Here is a 20,353-nt window from a genome sequence, read left to right as displayed (position 1 = left end):
CATTTATGGCTCACATTGTGTTTCTCTTGGACAGCACTGTTGTAGACACAACTTTCCTCTCCTCTCTACCCTGGTCTTGAGTTGTCCTCATCCCATTTTGCAAAGATTAGAATTATATTTCACTAGAACATACTTTATAGTTTTGCTAGAATATTCTTTTAATGTGACAAAGGTAGCAATTTGAGGGTATGTTTGAGAGAAGAATCCTTCCTCTTATTGTTTGTTAACCCCCCTCTGCATCCCCTCTCTCAAATTCCCTAAATTGACAGCCACAAGCATCAGACTGGTATATTTTTGCTAAAGAATCTATGATTTTATATTTTCATCTGAGATAAGGAGAATGAATTTTAAAATAAGACATAAGGAAAATTGTGGCTGCTTGAGTATTTGATTTTCAGTGAGAGGCAAATTGGATACCTTTCAAATTATTCATGGATGTACCATGTAAGTTTTAGGTGTCTTTTATTACATAATGGCAGGGATTTAAATTTTTGTTAATCTCCTAGAAAAATGGGTTTGTTAAGTTTTCGTAGCTAAGTTAAAACATATTTTCCAAACTTCTTTCTTTCTTTCTTTTTTTGTTAAGTTTTTTTTTTTAACATTTTAAATTTATTTTTGAGAGACAGAGAGAGACAGAGCATGATTGAGGGAGGAGCAGAGAGAGGAGGAGACACAGAATCTGAAGCAGGCTCCAGGCCCTGAGCTGTCATCACAGAGCCCAACATAGGGCTTAAACCCACAAACTGAGATCATGACCTGAGCCAAAGTCAGATGCTTAATCAACTGAGCCAACCCAGCACCCCTCCAAAGTTCTTTAAAATTAGTTCGTTTTTATTTCTAAAGCTCCATATATACTGAGATGTTTGTGGTTTGGTTCCTTCAGGTAAAGCAGAAAGCGGCTGGCTTAATGGAAATGATGGCTTTCCTCCGGAGGAGAACTGAAGAGGACGAGAAGTTACAACAGGAAATTGAAAAAGTGTTCCACGAACGCATTGTGTAATTTGAACCTTTCATTCATGTTCATTTACACAAAGTCTAAGCCTAAGCTAAGTTAGATTGTGTTATCATGGCTTACAACTGGCACAGAATGGTCTAGGTTGCTGGGCTTTATAACTTCTTTAAAAAGTGCATTTTGTTACAAAAGACCTTACTTCAGAATGGAACTTATCTACAAGTTCCATTGCTCTTATTAGAAATAGGCAAGTTTGGGGAAAATCTTATTATTTTTTAATCTGCTCCTTCCACATAAAAATACAAAGAACTTGTTTCTGCTAATAAGCACTTTTGGGCTCAAGCCACACAAACAATGTGGAAAATTGGGCAGATATCCAAGAACTTTCCATGTATACAACTAACCAGCTAATATCTTTTTCTTTAGGAGAGTTTATTCTATTTTGCTAAGTGATTGGGATACTGTTTTAAGTCCTTAACTTCACTTTATCCAAACTTACAGCCACTTTGATAAATGCTTCTTTGATGTTCCCAAATTCATCATTATACATCATTTCCAGATCCAGGCTTTAAGAGAAATGTGAATTTGCCCAAAATAGATATAAGTAGCATATAGATTAAACATTGCTAATGAAACATTAGAAGTCAATACATGAAGTCAGAACTTTAATAGATTTGTTATTTGGTAGCATCTCAGTTTTCTTCCAAAATCATATTAATCTTTTCTTAATCATAACGTATAGCTTTATGAATGTATTTCTGTCCATGCCATTCTTTGAGTGGCCCCAGTATAGTTCCATATCAATAAGAGGTATCACAGAGACCTCCAAGAAAGCTCATCATTGGGAAAATATTTTCTGCATTAATCTCCAGCTGGTTTTCCTTCTGTTTAAGTTTGAAATTTAAGTTGAAAATTAAGTTTGGATTTTATATTCTCAGATAATAGATGAAATTTGAAATATAAGTATATTATAACTACTTACTTTGAAGTCTTTTTAATGTAGATTACAGGAAGAGAAGGCGAGATTCCAGTTGAATTTGACAATCCAAATTCTCCTTAAACAAGGACAAGTAGAGCTGGAAAATTTCCAATTATTGCTGGAGTATCCTGATGCAATTCTCATCAACAAGAGCATAATTGAAGACTTGAATTCTGTGATTCGGGTAATCCCAAATCTACTGTACCAAATTTTTTCATTATTTTCCCATTTCCATGATAAATCATTTTCATTCAGTTAAGTCAGTGGTTCCTAACTCTGGCTAGACATTAGAATCATCTAAAGAACTTTACAAATGTGTCCAGGCCCACCCCTAAGCATGGGTATTTTTAAAAGCTTCCCAGATGATTCTAAGGTATAAGAAGTTCAAAACTACAAGGTTAAATGCTCATTGTAATATGCTATCATTTTGTTAGGCTCAATTTACTCATGTAATGATAGTTTTAGATAAGATTAGATCATTGATTTCAGACCTCGCTTATTTTCTAGTATAAACATTTAATGTTATAAATTTTTCCCTAAGCACTGTTTTAGCTGCATTCTGTAAATTTTGATATTTTGTGTTTTCATTTTCTTTCCATTCAAAATATTTTCTAATTTCCCATTAACTTCCATGTTTGACTCATGGGCTATTTAGAAATGTTATTTAATTTCCAAATACTTGGGGAATTTATGCTATTTGGGAATTGTGTGCTAATGTTGCCACGCATTTTACTTTTCCAAATATTCTAAACCGACAATGCACTGTTACTATTTTTGCTTTAGAGAATTTTCTTTTAGAGTGATGAAAAACAAGAAAAAATCATTTCCTATTTCCTTTCATTTTCACTATTTCAAGAGATCTTTCTTTGTGTGGATTAAAATTTCTTATTCCATGTATCTTCTGCTTAAAGAACTTTTAACTGAATTGAATTGCAAATCTGCCTGTAATGAATTCTCTAAGTTTTTCTTTGTCTGAAATTGTCTTTGATTCACCTTCGCTGTTGAAAGATAGTTTGCTAGGTTCACTGATTGGCAGGTTTTGTTTCTTTCTTTCTCTCATCCTTTTCACTTTCAAGGTGTTCATTTTCTTCTGGCTTACGGTTTCTGACAAGGTGCCTGCTATATATTTTTAGATCTTTGTTCCTCTTAATGTATTATGTCTGCCTTAGAGATATTCTCTTTATCCTAATTTTTCATCAGTTTGAACATATGTCTAGGAGTGTGTGTATGTATGTAAGATCCTTTTAATGTAGTGTTGAATCCAGTTTGATAATATTTTGTTGAGGACTTTTGTATCTCTGTTTATCAAGGCTCTGGCCCTGTGTGATGACTGGGTGGCTCAGCCAGTTAAGTGTCCAGCTCTTGATTTCAGCTCAGGTCATGATCTCATGGTTTGTGGGATCAGTTTGCACATCTGACAGTGCAGAGCTGTTTGGGATTCTTTCTCTCTCCCCTCTCTCTTTCCTTCATCTTCCTGTGTTCTCCTTCTCTTTGAAAATAATAAATAAACTTTTAAAAAAAGATATGGGCCTATAATTTTCTTATGGTGTTCTTGTCTGGCTCTGGTGTCAAAGTAATGATGATCTTGTAAAATGAGTTTAGAAGTGTTCCCTCCTCTTCTATTTTTTAAAAGAGTTTGAGAAGTGTTGGTATTAATTCTTTGAATATTTGGTAGAATTCACCAGTGAAGCTTTCTGGTCCTGGACTTTTTATTTTGTTGGGAGGTCTTTTATGCTGATTCAGTCTTTATTTACTACAGGTTTATTCAGATTTTTTGTTACTTCTTGAGTCAGTTTTTGTAGTTTGTGTGTTTCTAGAATTTTTTCTGTTTCATCTAGATTTATCTATTTGTTGGCATACTATTGTTCATAGTATTCTCTTATAATCTTTTTAAATTCTATCAGGTTAGTAGTAATGTCTTTGATTTCATTTCTGATTTTAGCAAATTGAGTGTTTTATCTTTTTTCTTATTCTAACTAACGGTTTTGTCAATTTTGATTTCAAAGATTTTGGTTTCATTTATTCTTTCTGGTCTCCTATTTCCTATCTCATTTATCTCTGTTCTAATCTTCCTATTTCCTTCCTTCCTTCTGGAGTTGGGTTGAGTTTGGTTTCCATTTTCTTAGACCATTGATTTGAGATTATTTTCTTTTTTTTTTCTTTGATAATTCTCCTTTTTTTAACATAGGTACTTACAGCTATAAATTTCCCTCTGAGCACTGCTTTTTATGCATCTCATAAGTTTTGGTATGTTATGTTTTCACTTTCATTTCATAATATTTTCTTTTTTTAATTTTTTTAAATCTTTTTTTTTTATTTTAGAAAGAGAGAGAGAGAGAGAGAAAGTGAGTGTGTGATCTGGGGAGAGGGGCAGAGGGAGAAGAGAGAGAATCTTAAGCAGACTCCATTCTCAGCATGCAGCCCAACACAGGGTGTTCAATCCCACGACCCTGGGATCATAACCTGAGCTGAAATAAAGAGCCGGGCACTCAACCAACTGTGCCACCCAGGCACCCCATTTCACAGTATTTCCTAATATCGTTTCGGTTTTTTCTTTGACCTATTATTTAATAATGTGTTATTTAATAGTCACATATTTGTGTCTATTCCAGTTTTCCTTCTGTTATTGATTTCTAGTTTAATTCCTTTGTGGTCAGAATAAATGTTTTGTATGATTTCAATCTTTTAAAATTTGTTAGTATTCATTTTATGGTCTACATTTGAGAATGTTCCATTTGTACCTGCAGAGTATGTATTCTGCTGTTATTGAGTGGTGTGTTCTATAGGTGTCTCTTAGGTCTAATTAGTTTATGGTGTTGTTCAAACCCTCTATTTCCTTACTGATTATCTGTATACTTGTCCTATCCATTATTGAAAGTGGGATGGTGAAATCTCCTATTACGATCCTGATACTATTTCTCCCTCAGTTCTATCAATTTTTGCTTCATATATTTTGGGGCTTTGTTTTTTGTGCATATGTGTTTATAATTGCTGTATCTTCTTAAAGGAATGATCTGTTATCAGCAAATAATGTGTTTGTCTGATGTTAGGATAGCCACCCCAGCTATCTTTTGATTACAATTTGTATGGATGATATCATTTCACTTTCAAGATATTTGTGTCACTGGATCTGCCTGTTATTTATAGAGTTTAATCCATTTACATTAAAAAACAATTGCTAGAGGGGCACCTGGGTGGCCCAATCGGTTGAGTCTTGGACTTTGGCTCAGGTCATGATCTCACAGTTCATGGGTTCGAGTTCCATGTTGGGCTCTGCGCTGAGAGCTCATAGCCTGGAGCCTGCTTCAGATTCTGTGCCTCCCTCTCTCTCTGCCCCTCCCTGGCTATGGGCATGTGTGCTCGCTCTCTCTCTCTCTCAAAAATAAATAAATAAATATTTAAAAAAATAAAAATAATTGCTGGTAAAATAAAAAGGACTTTATTATTTTGTTATTTGTTTTCTATTATATTTTCTGGTTCCTCAATCCCTCCATTATTGCCTTCCTTTGTATACAGTTGATTTTTTGCAGACTACCATTTTGATCCTCTTGTCTTTTCCTTTTCTGTATACATTTTAGTTGTTCTCTTAGTGGTTACCATAGGGATTACGATTGACATCTTAGTTTTATAACAAACCAAATTAACACCAACTTAATTTCAATAAGTATACAAAACTACAAAACTCCTATACAGTTCTGTCCCTTCTTTATGTTCTTGTTGTCATAAATTATATCTTTAGGCAGTATGTGTCCATTATCATAGATTTATAGTTTTGTGTGCATTTTTTCTTTTCTCTGTGCATTTTCTTTTAAATCATAGAGGAAACAAAGAGTATTTATAAACCAAAACACAATAATTCTGACTTTTATATCTACCTTTGTAGTTAAATTTTTAATTTAGTTTTTTTTGTTTCTTATTATTCTTAAGGCTTTGAGTTACTGTGTAGTGCCTTCTTGTTTCAGGTTGAAGGACTCCCTTTAGCACTGCTGGTACAGCAGGTCCAGTAATGATGGACTCCCTCAGCTTTGTTTTCTTAGAGTATTCTTCATATTTTGTTAGTGTAGGTACAAAAATCATTGTCAAAATTGCTGATGGATTCAATGCAAGTAGTAAAGAGAAGGATCAAGAATAAATCCTAAAGCACTGGCTTCTGAGCAACTGAGTAGATAATGGTGTGATTAACTGATGTGAGAAAAACAGGAGACATGTAGCTTTGCTCATAACATAAAACAAAGAGTTTTGGCCTTTGTTAAACTTGAGATGCACATAAAACATTCCAGTGGAAATATTAACTGGGCAGACTTAAGGGCTGACATACAAATTTAGGAGTGTTCTTTATATACATCATATACAGGTAACTACATATGGATTATTACCTATAGACATTTACAAATGGATAGTTTAAGCCATGAGACTGCTTGAGACCACTTAGGAGAAGACNTTGAGATGCACATAAAACATTCCAGTGGAAATATTAACTGGGCAGACTTAAGGGCTGACATACAAATTTAGGAGTGTTCTTTATATACATCATATACAGGTAACTACATATGGACTATTACCTATAGACATTTACAAATGGATAGTTTAAGCCATGAGAGTGCTTGAGACCACTTAGGAGAAGACAAGAGTTTGGGCCAGTGCCCCAAGTCTGACTTTGACAGATCTAGCAGAGAAGGAATCATGTAAGGAAACTACTAAGAAGGAGCTGCCAATAAAGAGGAAACCTGAAAACCATGAGAAAAATGTCTCCAAGGACAAGGGACTTGTGTACTATGTCAATTACTTGACAAGAGCAGTCTCAGTAGAAGGTTGGGGCAGGGGCTCAACTGGCCATGGTTGAAAAAATAATATGAAATGAGGTAGACACAGTGACTATAAGTAAATCTTGGGAAAAAACTGATGAAAAGAGAGTAGAGAGGAGATGTGGTAGCTCCACTGCAGTGTTTCTTAGCCTTGGCACTACTGACATTTTGGGTCGGATGATCATTTGTTATGGAGAGATGTCCCGTGTAACGTAGAGTTTAGTAGCATCCCTGGCATCTCCCCAGTAGATGCCAGTAGCAACACCTCCCTCCAGTTGTGTCAGCCAAAATTTCTCCAAACATCATTTAATTTCCCCTGGCGGGGCAATATTTCCAATATTTGACAAACACTGCTCTAGAGAAATGCCTGAAGTTAAGATTTTGGAGCTGTTATGACAAGATCAAGGGTATGACTGTGGGAGTTGGGTGGCTGAGTGAGATGGAGAAAAAAAATCACTGATAGTGAGAAATTCAAGTAATTGAGAGGTTAAGTAGTGAATAGAAGATGAAAATAATTTTTTTTTTTAAATGTTTTATTTATTTCTAGGAGAGAGAGAGAGAGAGAGAGAGAGAGAGAGAGACAGCGTGAGCAGGGGAGGGTCAGAGAGAGAGGGAGTCACAGACTCTGAAACAGGCTCCAGGCTCTGAGCTGGCAGTCAGCACAGAGCCCGACGCGGGGCTCGAACCCACGAACCGCGAGATCATGACCTAAGCGAAAGTCGGACGCTTAACCGACTAAGCCACCCAGGCGCCCCAATAATTTTTAAAAAGAGGACCAGGACATATGGCATAATATAGTGGCATGAACTTTAGAAAGCTAATTTTTGAAGAGAGGAAAAATATAAAATGTTAACTGATGGACCCCCTGGACAAATTAATTTTAGAGACATACTAGTTTCACTATTAGCAATCTGGCAGAACAAATTCATGAAAATATTCCTGAACTTCAATATAGGCAATTTGAAGTGAAGTGCAAAATATCTAGGTGTTTAAAAATATTTAACTCACTTTATTTATTTATTTATTTTGCTTTTCCACTAGCTACCAACTGGATACTGTTTTCCCCAGCTGCATTAAACTACAATCTTTTATCTATAGTGTCAGGAAGCAGGGCAGAGAGTTGGGGTACAAATGCATGTAGACATTATCGGGGATAACAAAAAGAGAGTTCCTGCCTAATTTTAACATATAAAGTAAACTGGCTATGCTCTTCAAATATATTTTATAATCTTTTCTACTTAGTACCTATAAAGCTTTTTAGTGATCAGATTTTGCCCAAGAAGTAATTTTTAAATATCTGCTACATTTTTAAAAGAAGATACAATTATCTCTGTGGTCCAAGTGTTTTCTAAGAATAGCAGCTTCAGATATTCTGCATTCTGTATGCAGAGTCCTATGAATATCAGAATGTACTTTTTTTTTCCAAGACTCAAGGACAAAAGAAAGTTGCTAGCATGACGGAAAGTAAAGATGTCCACAAAGGAATATTTCAGATTGAGTGGGAACATAAGAAAATGGAGATGGAAATGGAAGATCTAAATCAGAAGGCTTGGGATATTCAGATGCTATTTTTTTCCAGAGATCGTCAAAAGGTAAGTTCTCCCTGCCCCACCATATAATTTTACTTTCATTCATTAATGCATTCCTTCGTTCAAACAGTATTTAATCAGAAGTCCCTGTAATATCAAGCATATTCTAAGCCAGTAGTTTTAAGATGCTGCCTTTAGCTCAGTTTCTTTCCATGCTCTCTCCTTTGACGGTCTCAAATTTTTTTAATTTCAGTGATGACTGCTAAAAGTCCAATCCAAGTTCTCTGTTCCTGACCTCCCTGAGTTCTATTTCTGCCTTCCTACCTCCCACCAGCATCCCTTACTAATGTGCTTATTTCTGTTCTTTCCCAACCACTCACTCAGGCTTGCAGCTGTCATCTGGGATTCCCCTCTCCCCTGTCTTCCAAGTCTTGCCTAGCTTCTTTCTTTATTCCCTCATTCTCTATCCCCACTGCCTTTACCCGTGCTCAGTTCTTCTTTTTCATGTATAATAATTGTATTATTATTGTATAATAATTTCCTAACTAGTCTCTTGACTTTGGGGCTTTCTCTTATCTAATCTCTACTATATGCTGCTATCAGATTAATATTGCTATTCACCTCCAATAACATTATTACTCTGCTCAAACATTTAAATAATTTTAATATTTATTCATTACCTGAAAGACAGAGAGACAGAGTGCAAGCAGGAGAGGGGCAGAGAGAGAGAGGGAGACACAGAATCCAAAGCAGGCTCCAGGCTCTGAGTTATCAGCACAGAGTCCCATGTGGGGCTCGAGTTCATGAACCTCGAGATCATGACCTGAGCCCAAGTCGCTTAACTGACTGAGTCACTCAGGTGCCCCTCTGCTCAAACATTTTAAACTGCAACTTTTTACATGGCACATGAATTATGAAATCTTTAGGTGGGTATTCCACATCCTTCAACCCTACTTTTCAAATTCATTCCCACTGTTCCTCTTATAGGCTTCTCAAGCCACCTTTGAATTTGTAAGTCACTTTATCTATTTTCTGGCAACTAATCATATCTTCATGCTCTCTTTTTCTTGAAGGCTAAGGTTATGTTATCCATCTTTGTATCTCCCTTAGTATCTTTAATTCAGACAATATTAATATAGGACTCAAAATGAGATACTTAATAAATATTTGGTGAGTTGAATAAATGAATGAGAAAATAATGTCTAGGCATCTGTAATTATTAATATACATGTGAATATATCGGTAGCTAAATACAAGTAAATATTATGGCACAAAAGTCAAATCTTAGATAACTTTTATGACAATAGTAACTTTCAAAACTAAGAACTTTTTATTATCTATTGAAAGAATAGAGAAAAATATACTTACATATATTGTGGGTTTTTTGTCTTCTCCAAGTTCCTAAATGAACCAAATTATGAGACTCTGATTGCCATTCAGATTGGAATAATGGAGCAAACCATTGCTGTTTTGGATAAGGTAGGTCTGAAAGATATTGATCATTATAATCCCAACAGTTGTGAATCATTTGAACAAAGTAATAGTGTTCCAAATCATGAATTCAAACAGAACCTAATAATATCACGGTCCTTTATTGATATTCAGGATCTCATTAGAGACCCCTGAAATAGTGTCTTTGCAACCATAACAAGTGTGGTATAATTCTTTTCATATTAGAATTAACCCCGTGGGAGATACCTGAGTGTACGTGAATTTCCAATTTCTCAGAAGTGTTGATAGTCTTTCCATGGCATAACTTTTTTCATAACTGCTTAACAAATGCTCAGTTTTGATTGTATAGTATATATAAGATGGAAACAAAGTAATCTCAAGGTTATGTGGGATTTGTTTTAATCTCCCATTTTCAAGAATATACTAGATTTTTTCTTAAATTTGGTATTAAAGCATCATTCTATCTTTAAACAAATAATTTAGTTAACTACTCTGTGCAGGCATTATGTTAGGCAGTAGGGATATGGTGATGATATCTTGATGATAATGAATTTAAATTTTAAAATGTCTTTTTATAAAATGCTTTTTTTCGCAATTATTTTTGTGGGGTGTTATGGGAACAAAAATTTCAGACCCACAAAAAGAATGTGGAAAACCGCAAAAAACTACTTAAAAAGCTGGGAAGGTACAGCAATCAAAAAGACATAGCAAATTATACTCTAAGCTGCAATTTACGAGAAGAGCTGGTGGCTGTCTCAGAGAGAAAGGACATCTGTAATGCAATAGGTAAGAATTGTTTCTCTTACTACTCAACTGTTTCTCAAACCTACTCAACTTTAAGTTTCTTTAAAAGTAATCTCTATTTCTGAATTCTGGTCAGTAGTTATCAAGCTGCCAGCATTTCTTCCACATGGTTAACTGATTCTCAGTGCTGTTTCTATATTTGAAAGTATGAAGAATTCTTTTCTTCTTCATTTTTGGGATAGGGTCTCAACTGACTTGTGAAAAGATTGCTAAAGAACGGTATGAAAACATGATGCAACAACAAGCGTTAACAAATATTTCACAACAACAAGCTGAACAGCTTTCAGTACTTCAGGCTGAAGTTGAACGATTAAGAATGAAGACATTTCCTGCTTTTGTTCAAATGTAAAAATGTCTGGTGGGAAACGACAATCAGTCATTTAAAAAATAATTTCATTTGATTAAAATGATTTTTCTCCCATATCAGGGCGTTTAAGTAGAGTTTCTTCTTAATTGCATTTTTTAATAGCAAATTGTTTAATTTTAACTTTCATTATTATAAAAATGTTTGTCTTCCATGAATGTTAAAGTATCATGAGTTGTTTTTGCTAAAGAATGAACTGAAAATATTCAAGATCTATTTTACTATTTAACTCATTTTGTCTTAATTTTGGTCATAAAGACAAAAATTTCTTAGCCACTACTGGCATTTCTAACTTTATGAAATTACCATAAAACTTAGGAGTTAATGATTTTCATATTTTCTGTATTAAGTTTTCTACAGCAAGCATTTATGTAATCAGAAAAAAAAATTATCAGGGGACACCTGGGTGGCTCAGTTGGTTAAGTGTCCAAATCTTGGTTTTGGCTCAGGTCATGATCTCACGGTTGTGAGATCGAGCCTTGCATCAGGCTGCATACTCAGTGTGGAGCCTATTTGGGATTCTCTCTTTCCCTCTCTCTGCTCATCTCTTTCTTTCTCAAAATAAATAAACTTTTCTAAAAAAGAAAAAAAATTATCAGAACATATAAGATCATATCCTATTCTAGGCTGTTTACTTTTACCAAGCCTTAAATCATTTGAAAAGTACAACATATATTTTTTTTTTGTTTGTTTCTTTGATAGAGAGGGGTTGGGGGAAGGGCAGAGAGAAAGGGAGAGAGAAGCCCAAGCAAGCTCCACACTGTCAACACAAGCCCACATGGGGCTTAATCTCATGAAGTGTGAGATCATGACCTGAGCCAAAAATCAAGAGTTGGTCGCTTAACCCACTGAGCCACCCAGGTGCGCAGCTGCATATTTTCTTCTAAATAAACATAACATATTCTTCTACATTGCATATTCATTATAATAGGTGATAATTAAATAATGAGAAGATTAAATGGTCAGAAAGCTGCTTTGCCCTTCCATAGCCTGTGGACTGCTACATTCCAAGATGATACCATTGGGATCATTGACTACAACCTCCAAGTAATGTCATGATTTCATTGTTCCAAAATTTGTGAATTGTTAAGTTTAATCTGCAACACCATATCCAATGTGCACTGGTATAGGTAAAGCAAGAGAGCTATTATTATAAAACCTATTTACAGAAAAAATTTTAAAGAGATTTAAATTTTTCTATTCAGAAACTGCCAGGGTAGTACCATAATTGATCACCCATATACTGATCAGTGGGAATGGTAAGAGAAATAGTAGGCCCAATGTTTCGTTTTGGTTTATTTTTAAGTTTATTTATTTTGAGAGAGACAGCGCATGAGTGGGGTAGAGGCAGAGAGAGAGGGAAAATTCCAAGCAAGCTCTGTGTGGTACAGAGCCTAATGCAGGGGCTTGAATTCACAAAATGTGAGATAATGACCTGAGCCAAAATCAAGAGTCAGATGCTTAACTGACTGAGCCACCCAGGCACCCCAGAGGTTCAACATCATTTTTGATGACTCCCCTCCTTAGTACCAGAATGACTCCTCAAGTAGTTGATTTGCCTTCAGAATTATCTCTGAGAAGGTAATTGTAGGGGTGGGAGGCTGGACCCAAGGCTGGAGAAGTGTGTTAAGAATACAAAAACCTGGGGCGCCTGGGTGGCTTAGTTGGTTAAGCGTCTTTCACTTAGGTCGTGATCTCGCGGTTCGTGGGTTCAAGCCCCGCGTTGGGCTCTGTGCTGACTGCCAGCTCAGAGCCTGGAGCCTGTTTTGGAGTCTGTGTCTCCCTCTCTCTCTGACCCTCCCCTGCTCACGCTGTCTCTCTCTCTCTCCTAGAAAAAAAAAAAAAAAGAATACAAAAACTTGGGGAGCATCTGGGTGGCTCAGTTGGTTAAGTGATTCTTGACTTCGGCTCAGGTCATGATCTTAATGGTTTCTGGGTTCGAGGCCCACATCAAGCTTTGTGCTGATAGTGCAGAGCCTTCTTGAGATTCTCCCTCTCTCTCCACCCCCCACCTGGGCCCCTCCCCCACTGACGAGCACACATGCATGCTCTCTCTCAAAATAAATTTTTTTAAAAAAGAATAAAAGAATACAAATACTTGATAACTTATGAAGAGATTGTCAGAAATTCTCTGTCTTGTTGGACTGAGTCAATCATGGTTATACTAGCCTTCTTTTTTTCCTTTTTCCCGGTAATACAATTCCAGGTCACCCAGATTAACTGCACTGCCACAAATTTCACTGTGGATTCCTAGATCTTAACAGCCTATTTCTAAGTGCCCACTCTGGGTGACTAAAATTCAAGCTCTTTGCTTGAAAGCCTCAGCTTTGAGGCTTAGAGTGGAGATTAACAGAAATCTCTGGTCTCAAGCTATATTCTAGTGGCAGCACTTTTCAACAGGAGACATCTTCTGGTTTGGGGGTTGGCTTTGCAAATCACATAGGTCATTTTACCCCAACCCACTCTTGATACTGTCCATGGTACTGATTCCGCTCAGCTGCTGAACTAATGGCAATTCTATTTTTCTAGTCCTTTAAAATATTATTTATCTATATTATAAAGTAGTAAGATAATTAATTGGGTCAAATATGGCACAGTTTTAGGCACAGGACTTGGTAGAGCTCTGTTGCTAGGGTTTTAAATAAGTCGTTTTTAAAAAAAAATTTAATGTTTATTTATTATTGAGAAACTGACAGAGTATGAGCAGGGGAGCAGCAGAGAGAGAGGGAGACAGAGGTCGAAGTGGGCTCCAGGCCCTGCACTGTCAGCACAGAGCTCCATGAGGGCTTGAACTCATGAACTGTGAGAGCATGACCTGGGAGGAAGTTGGAATGCTTAACCAACTGAGCCACCCAAGCACCCCAATAACTACTTAGTTTTTAAATAACTACTATGTCTTAAATTTCCTCATCTTTAAACTGGGATGCCGATAATTTAAAAAAATATATTTTTAATATTTATTTAATTTTGAGACAGACGGAGAGCACGGGTAGGGGAGGGGCAGAGAGAGAGGGAGATACAGAATTGGAAGCAGGCTCCAGGCTCTTAGCTGTCAGCACAGGGCCCTACGCCAGGCTTGAACTCAGGTGCCCCCTAGATGCTGATAATTTAAATATTCAAACAAGTTAATATATTTTTTAAGCTGGCAGGAAGCAATTGCTAAGTGGTAGCTTTCATTTTTATGATTAAAAATATAGTATTCAGGGGCCCCTGAGTGGCTCAGTCGGTTAAATGCCCAACTCTTGACTTCAGCTCAGGTCATGATCTCACAGTTGGAGGTTTGAGCCCCACATCAGGTTCCTTGCTGAGTGTGGAGGAGTCTGCTTGGGATTCTGTCTTTCTCTCTCTCTCTAAATAAATAAATAAATAAAAACATTAAAAAAAATTTTTAAGTATAGTATTCAGTGATTTTTTAATAAATATATCCCATTAAATAGAAGTGAAATTCAACAGAAATGAGCAAAAAGGGTACCGCCTCAAGGGCATCAAACTGTCCCATAAGCCTGATCCATGTTTCTTGACCCACCTCCTGTTGCAGGAATGTCCACTATGCTGCTAGAGCCCGGAGCACCCAGCCAGTGCCTTGGAAACGCCCATTACTATGTCCCATCTGCTCTCCCCAACTTTCCCAGAACCAGAGTCCCACTGATGCTATAGTTCTTCCAAGTGGATATGTAAGGGTGATTTTAGAGGACATGCCAACCAACAGAGAGTAGCTGCAGCCAAATGCCAGCACCATCGCTAGGGAAACCGCTTCTCGTGCCACATTTAGGCCCTCTGGCTGAGCAGCAAGCAGCAGGGGAGGCTTATAGGCTCGAAACAGTACAGGTACCTAGGGATGCTCATCCAGGAATCTCAGGGTCATGGGAGGCCCATGAGAGGCCTAGGCCAGTCCTCTTGGGTTCACAGCAGCTAATGACAATGGCAGTGTCTGGAAGGCAGGGATTTGTGTGTGTGCTTAAAGAAACATGTGTGGCAAGGAGGTGGGCACAAACAATTAGAATGGTTGTAAGACCAGGGTCTGAAGATTTCCTGCTATGCCAAATATTAATAGTTTGTTAGATAATGGGGCACGACTCGGTCAAAAATGGGGTACACTTGGGGGCACCTGGGTGGCTCAGTGGTTAAGCATCTGACTTCAGCTTAGGTCATGATCTCATGGTCCATGGGTTTGAGCCCTGCATCGGATTCTGTGCTGACAGCTGAAAGCCTGTAGCCTGCTTCAGATTCTGTGACTCCCTTTTTCTCTGCCCCTCCCCTGCTCATGCTCTGTCTTTCTCAAAAATAAATAATTACAAGTTTTAAAAAATAGGGTACACTTGGAGGAGAAAGGGCCTCAGGGTATTGGCTATTTACCTACTAGTAGGGAAGTACTATCTTTCAAGATGTTTTTAACCAAGTAAAGCTGTTTTAGTCTTTAAAAGGATCCAAAAGCAAAAATCCAGAAGGCCCTTAGGAAGGACTTGAAGCTAGAACCAGCAAACCACTGATCTACAGAGCTCTCTCTCCATTTATCATCTCTGCCTTTCTTCGTAAGATCACACACTACCTTGGTGTTAGTTATATTCAGCTTTTCTGCTTCCAAGTTTACCTACAACAGCTTCAGCCACAAAAAGAGATGGGCTTTCTTTTCCTGAGCCTAATTCCAATTCTCCAACTGGGCCAGCTTGAGTCATATTCTGTGTACAGAATGACACAGGTAACACAGCAGCCAGAAACACAACACAATGAAGGTGGGTTTCTGGCTGAGGAGTCATTACAAACTGAGAAGATGAAGCTATAAAGGTAGATGGATGTGAAGGACCTTGTAGGCCTTGAAGTGGGGGATAAGGATATGTTGTTTTTTGCAAGAGACAGACGGCCATTTCACTAAATGAGATGAAGAAAACAAAAAGCAAATTTGAAGACAAGGAAGAATATAATAATTGGAGATATGAACAAGTTTAATTACTTGCTATACCATCCAGATGGAAATATGTGGCAAATGGATGGAAACAAGGTTCATAAACTTAGGAGATAGGCAGGCATTTTTAGACTACTTTAGGTTTTGACATCCACCAGACTGAACTATTTTTTAACATTTAAAACAAAACTTTTTTATATAACAAAACAATGTATTAAAATTTACTTCCAGAAATGCCCGTTTTTTTAAACATGATATAATTATTTTCACATTTCTTTAAATGTCAAGTTATCTTTGGCAAATTTATCCAAAATAGTACATTTTCATTTTAGAACTTATTTTAGATTTATATAAGAGTGCTCTAAATTGATATTCATCAAGATACTTTTCTCTAAGCCCTAATGGTTTCTACTTTACCCTTAAAACGAATGAAGTATCTTTTAATTGGGCATTCTCAAAAATATTCTGGGGAAAAAAACTGTGAATTAAACACCCATAAATTCTTCTTCATTTCTGTTATAGTGTAGCAATTTGTCATCTAACCCATAGTGGTCTATCAGCTGAGTCAGGCTGAGTTTCTTATTCTCCTCACACAGAGCCGATTGCAACTCATGCAGCAACAGCTGGCTACAGCTTCTCCACTTCTGTATTAATGACTGTAACTGAGATAGGTCATTCTGAAATAGGAAAAAAATAAAGATATATCAATAAGTAGACAGGCATCCTATTTAACATACTTAATTAAAGTAGTTATATTCGTCAACTGAGTAGGTTTAAGGGGTAACATACTTGATCAGGATAGGGACTTCTACCCAAGCAAAAGCAGGATAGTTTTAAGTAGAATGGTTACATTGACAACTCAGGTTGAGTTCTATTCTGTTTGGTCCAAGCTCTAGATCATCCTTACTTATCCTCAGCGACAAATCAAATCACGAAGTAAGGAAAAACTATGTAGAGAAGCAACAATATGGGTAAAAACAAAAAAAAACCTTTTTCTATTGTAGCTGTATTTTTTTTAAATGAAAATATTCAACTTAATGAATATAAATAAAATACTCAACTTAATATAATTTTTCAACATTCACTATCTCATAAAACGCAAGTAGTTATATTTAGAAAAATCCTAAAAATTCAAGACAGCAAATAAGACTTACTATCCCACCACTTACTATCCCACCACTTACTCCACAGTGCTGAGAAAGAAGGAAGAAAACAACATACGCATGAGCGATCCAGGTAAATAAAGGTTATCTTCTTCCAAGTGCCCAACTTCTATTTATTTCAATCTATCTCGGCTGAAATCTAAAATCTAATTTATATTTGTTGTTTTTACCAAACAAAATACCTGGAGCATTTTAACAGTTTGGAAGAACACAAGATTATTACTAAAAGTATCATTTATTGTACTCTTGTGGCCCATTTTTTAAAAAAATTTTTTAATGTTTTATTTATTTCTAGGAGAGAGAGAGACCATGTGAGCAGGGGAGGGTCAGAGAGAGAGGGAGTCAGAGACTCTGAAACAGGCTCCAGGCTCTGAGCTGGCAGCCAGCACAGAGCCCGACGTGGGGCTCGAACCCACGAACCGCGAGATCATGACCTAAGCGAAAGTCGGACGCTCAACTGACTAAGTCACCCAGGCGCCCCTGTGGCCCATTTTTAGCTTTTATAATCATTCACTGGCAGCTGTCACTTCTGTTCTCATTGTACTTGCATCATTTGGTACTAATACTTACTACAGGCTGGCAACTAGAGAGACAAGCTTCAACTGCATATTCAATGAGAGCTGGCAATTTTTAAAGTTGTATCTGGTGTTTCGAAACCTAACTCTCCTCTAAATCTATGACTTACATTTGAGTTACAGTTGTGAGAAGCTAGGTTTCTGGATATTTGGCTTATTGCTCATTATGCTAAAATAAACTTATTTCTCTCTGAAATTACTTATCATTTAACTAAAAAAAAAAAAAGAAATGGTTCTAAAATTATTCTCACCTTAGATCTATACATTTTGACCAGTTTTAGCCTTCTAAGAAGGTCCTCTTTCTCCTCAATCTGCTTCACCAGTTTTGCTCTTTCTTCACTTAATCCTTGTTTGGGAAGATCCTCATTCACAAAGTCACTTTGGAGATCACTGCATGACTTAGTATCAAGTGACTGAGATTCAGATGCACTGATATTCTTGAAGGTATTTTTTAAATATGTACTTTCAAACTCACGGTCTGTGTGTTTAAAATTTTCCTGAAATTCCAAACAGTTTTCTTCTGTTGAAGATGCTGGCTTCTTGGAAACAGTCTGATCATTTTCTTCATTCTCTACTTTAAGACGTTTTACCACACTATCACAGGAATTAAATGAAGACCTAGTTTTCCTTAATCGTTCTCTAAGTGTTGCACTCATAGGCTGAAAAAAGCACAAAACCTTAATTAAGAAAATCATTCTTGTGTAAATAAACAAAGACCTTACATTTCTACAGGAGACACCACTAGATGGCTTTATATCTCCATATATCTAAAGTAACAATCCCAAAATGTCTTTAATTCCTGCAAGCCCCATTTTATTCTTTTTATTTTAGCAAAGTCAGCACCCTTCTAGTGTTGAGACACTCATCCCCGTCTTCCCAATCATTTGTTCAGCGACTAGCACATGCCTGACACTACTGAGTGCTTCAGAGTTAAAAATTAAGGAAAAGACCTAGATCCTGCCACCAAAGACCTTCAGAATACGGCAGATTCAAACTTCCTCAATTTGGACTTTTGTAGTAACCTGATCTGAAAGTAAATGAAAATAATTGATTCAAGATGAAAATCTGGGGGGCAGGGAGTCAAATCCATAAGCTTAGGATAAAGACCTAAAATTATTAAATAGCTGCTAAAATATCTACCTATTGATCTACACATTATGCAAATTAACAGTCTTCAGCAGAATTAAACCCACTACAGGCACAATACCTAGAAATACAGACTAGCTCCACTGGAAGAACTAAGATATTCATACTTGTTTTCTTGAACTACTTGTACGGGAAGAGGGTGGACTGGCACAGTTCTGTGGAGTGCTAGGTAAAATCACAGCAGCTGAGTCGGAGGGGCTTTCCATCTTGAAAATTAAATCTTGGTTTACCTCTAAAAAAGAAATCAGAATGTAAATAAAATTAACCCGTACCTCTATGTACTCAATTTTTATAAAAATAACTTATTGTTGTACATCTAACAGCCACAAGTAAGCCAGCAACAATTTCACTTAGTTGTGATTCATTTTTGGGCTTTCTGCAGTTATCCATTTACCTTCCCAAGTAAGGCTGTGTTGGTCCACATGGTGACTACTAGTTTTTTCAGGACAAATTAACTAGCATCTCGTATAAACACTCTCCATTCTCAAAGATCCCATATAGGTGCTGGGGAGAACCACCACCTTGGAATTCTTCAGGAATTCTTTTAGTTTCTTAACACCAGCTTTATAATGAATGGAAATACAACTGAAATCTTGGCTCGAAAAACATAATCAGACCTGTCACACTACCTTAAACGCTAAAATGCTCTGTGACTAGAACCAGGCCTGAAGAACAGCAACACAAGCGCAGATAAATATACGTCTGTGTCAAGTAGCGAAAAGACCCTGAAAAGGAGAGTTGGCCTAAGTTTCTTTCCTCAAACAAAGGCATCAAATTTACAGGGGGGTGGGGAAAGGGAGGAGTTTCTTCCTTCCTCCCACCATTGCAGAAAACCCACACTAGCCCTCGAGAGACCTCACTTAAGAGGGGGGTTGAGAGGTCCCCTGACCGCGGAAAGAGAGCTCTACTCGACCCCACAACCGACTCGCGAAACAGCCCCTCTCTCCGACACTTGCCGCCTTGCACGCTACCTCCCTTCGCCTTCCCCCAAAGCAGAAAACGCGCGCAGTCGCGGCCTCAGCCGGTCTCCTCCCAGGGGCGGGGCCGCACGGGAGGCGGAAGAGACGTGCGATTGGCCAGACTGACCGACGCGTTCAGCTCTGCGCGGGTCAGCGCCCGAGAGGGGCGGGACTCCGCGCGCGCGGCCACAAGCTCCTGTAAGCGGGTGGAGGCTGAGCTGGGCGGGCAGAGACGCGTGATTGGCCCGGTCGGAGCCGCTCGCAGCTCTGCTCCGCCGAACGCCAGAGAGCTGCGGCCTCGTGCGCGCGCGGCCGCGAGCCTGCGCAGGCGTCGGGGGCGGGCGGGGCTGAGCTTGGGAAGATTGACGGATTCCGAGCGGGCGGTGCTTCTTTCCCGGGCGTCCTGTCTCTCTTTTTGCGTGGCCTCGCCTTCCTTTCCAGCTTCCTAGCTTTTTGGTTTTTGTTCCCCTCACCCCTCCGTTTTCCGGCCTCTCGTTGGTTTATGCCCTCGTTCCCCACAGGAAACGTCCTTCCTCAGACGTGGCGGGACGGACGAAAAGCCGCAGAGCCGGCTGTGGGTTCAATTGACGGCTGCAAACGCCCCTGAGGCGGAGACCACAAAAGAGCAGCGCTGGGTAGCGCGGCCCGTTGAGAATCAAACATGTTAGAAATCTCTCCCGAGAGGCCTTGCGGATGCAGTGGAGCTAATTTCCAGCCTTTGC

General features: G+C 37.9%; 2 protein-coding genes across 5 annotated transcripts in view; one reads left to right on the top strand and one right to left on the bottom strand.

The window, feature by feature from the left end:
- Positions 1–10,944, top strand: part of CFAP43 (cilia and flagella associated protein 43) — a 105,676-nt gene extending 94,732 nt beyond the window's left edge. Inside the window, exons 33-38 of the mRNA XM_077748466.1 lie at positions 884–996; positions 1,956–2,115; positions 8,164–8,328; positions 9,664–9,744; positions 10,350–10,503; positions 10,704–10,944. Of these exons, the coding sequence (XP_077604592.1) occupies positions 884–996; positions 1,956–2,115; positions 8,164–8,328; positions 9,664–9,744; positions 10,350–10,503; positions 10,704–10,870 (840 nt within the window). The 3' untranslated portion in view covers positions 10,871–10,944. The remainder of the gene's footprint in view (positions 1–883; positions 997–1,955; positions 2,116–8,163; positions 8,329–9,663; positions 9,745–10,349; positions 10,504–10,703) is intronic.
- A 4,866-nt stretch (positions 10,945–15,810) lies between these two features.
- SFR1 (SWI5 dependent homologous recombination repair protein 1) lies at positions 15,811–19,715 on the bottom strand. Of its 4 annotated transcripts, none has more exons than XM_077748391.1 (4): positions 19,644–19,715; positions 18,780–18,904; positions 17,778–18,185; positions 15,811–16,465 (listed from the first exon to the last, which is right to left on the bottom strand). In XM_077748391.1, exons 2-4 carry the CDS (start codon positions 18,876–18,878, stop codon positions 16,274–16,276), a joined length of 699 nt encoding a protein of 232 aa, XP_077604517.1. In that variant the 5' UTR covers positions 18,879–18,904; positions 19,644–19,715; the 3' UTR covers positions 15,811–16,273. The 4 variants fall into 4 exon arrangements, with proteins under 4 accessions (XP_077604517.1, XP_077604516.1, XP_077604518.1 ...); XM_077748390.1 differs by having other exon boundaries at positions 19,629–19,699; XM_077748392.1 differs by lacking the exon at positions 19,644–19,715 and adding an exon at positions 19,302–19,521.
- Between the last annotated feature and the right edge of the window lie 638 nt (positions 19,716–20,353).

Source organism: Crocuta crocuta, unplaced genomic scaffold (assembly GCF_008692635.1).
Source record: "Crocuta crocuta isolate KB4526 unplaced genomic scaffold, BGI_CrCroc_1.0 scaffold619, whole genome shotgun sequence".
Classification (NCBI taxonomy): domain Eukaryota; kingdom Metazoa; phylum Chordata; class Mammalia; order Carnivora; family Hyaenidae; genus Crocuta; species Crocuta crocuta.
Note: the sequence above shows the minus strand (reverse complement) of the source record. Positions and strands in the feature narration are given on the sequence as shown.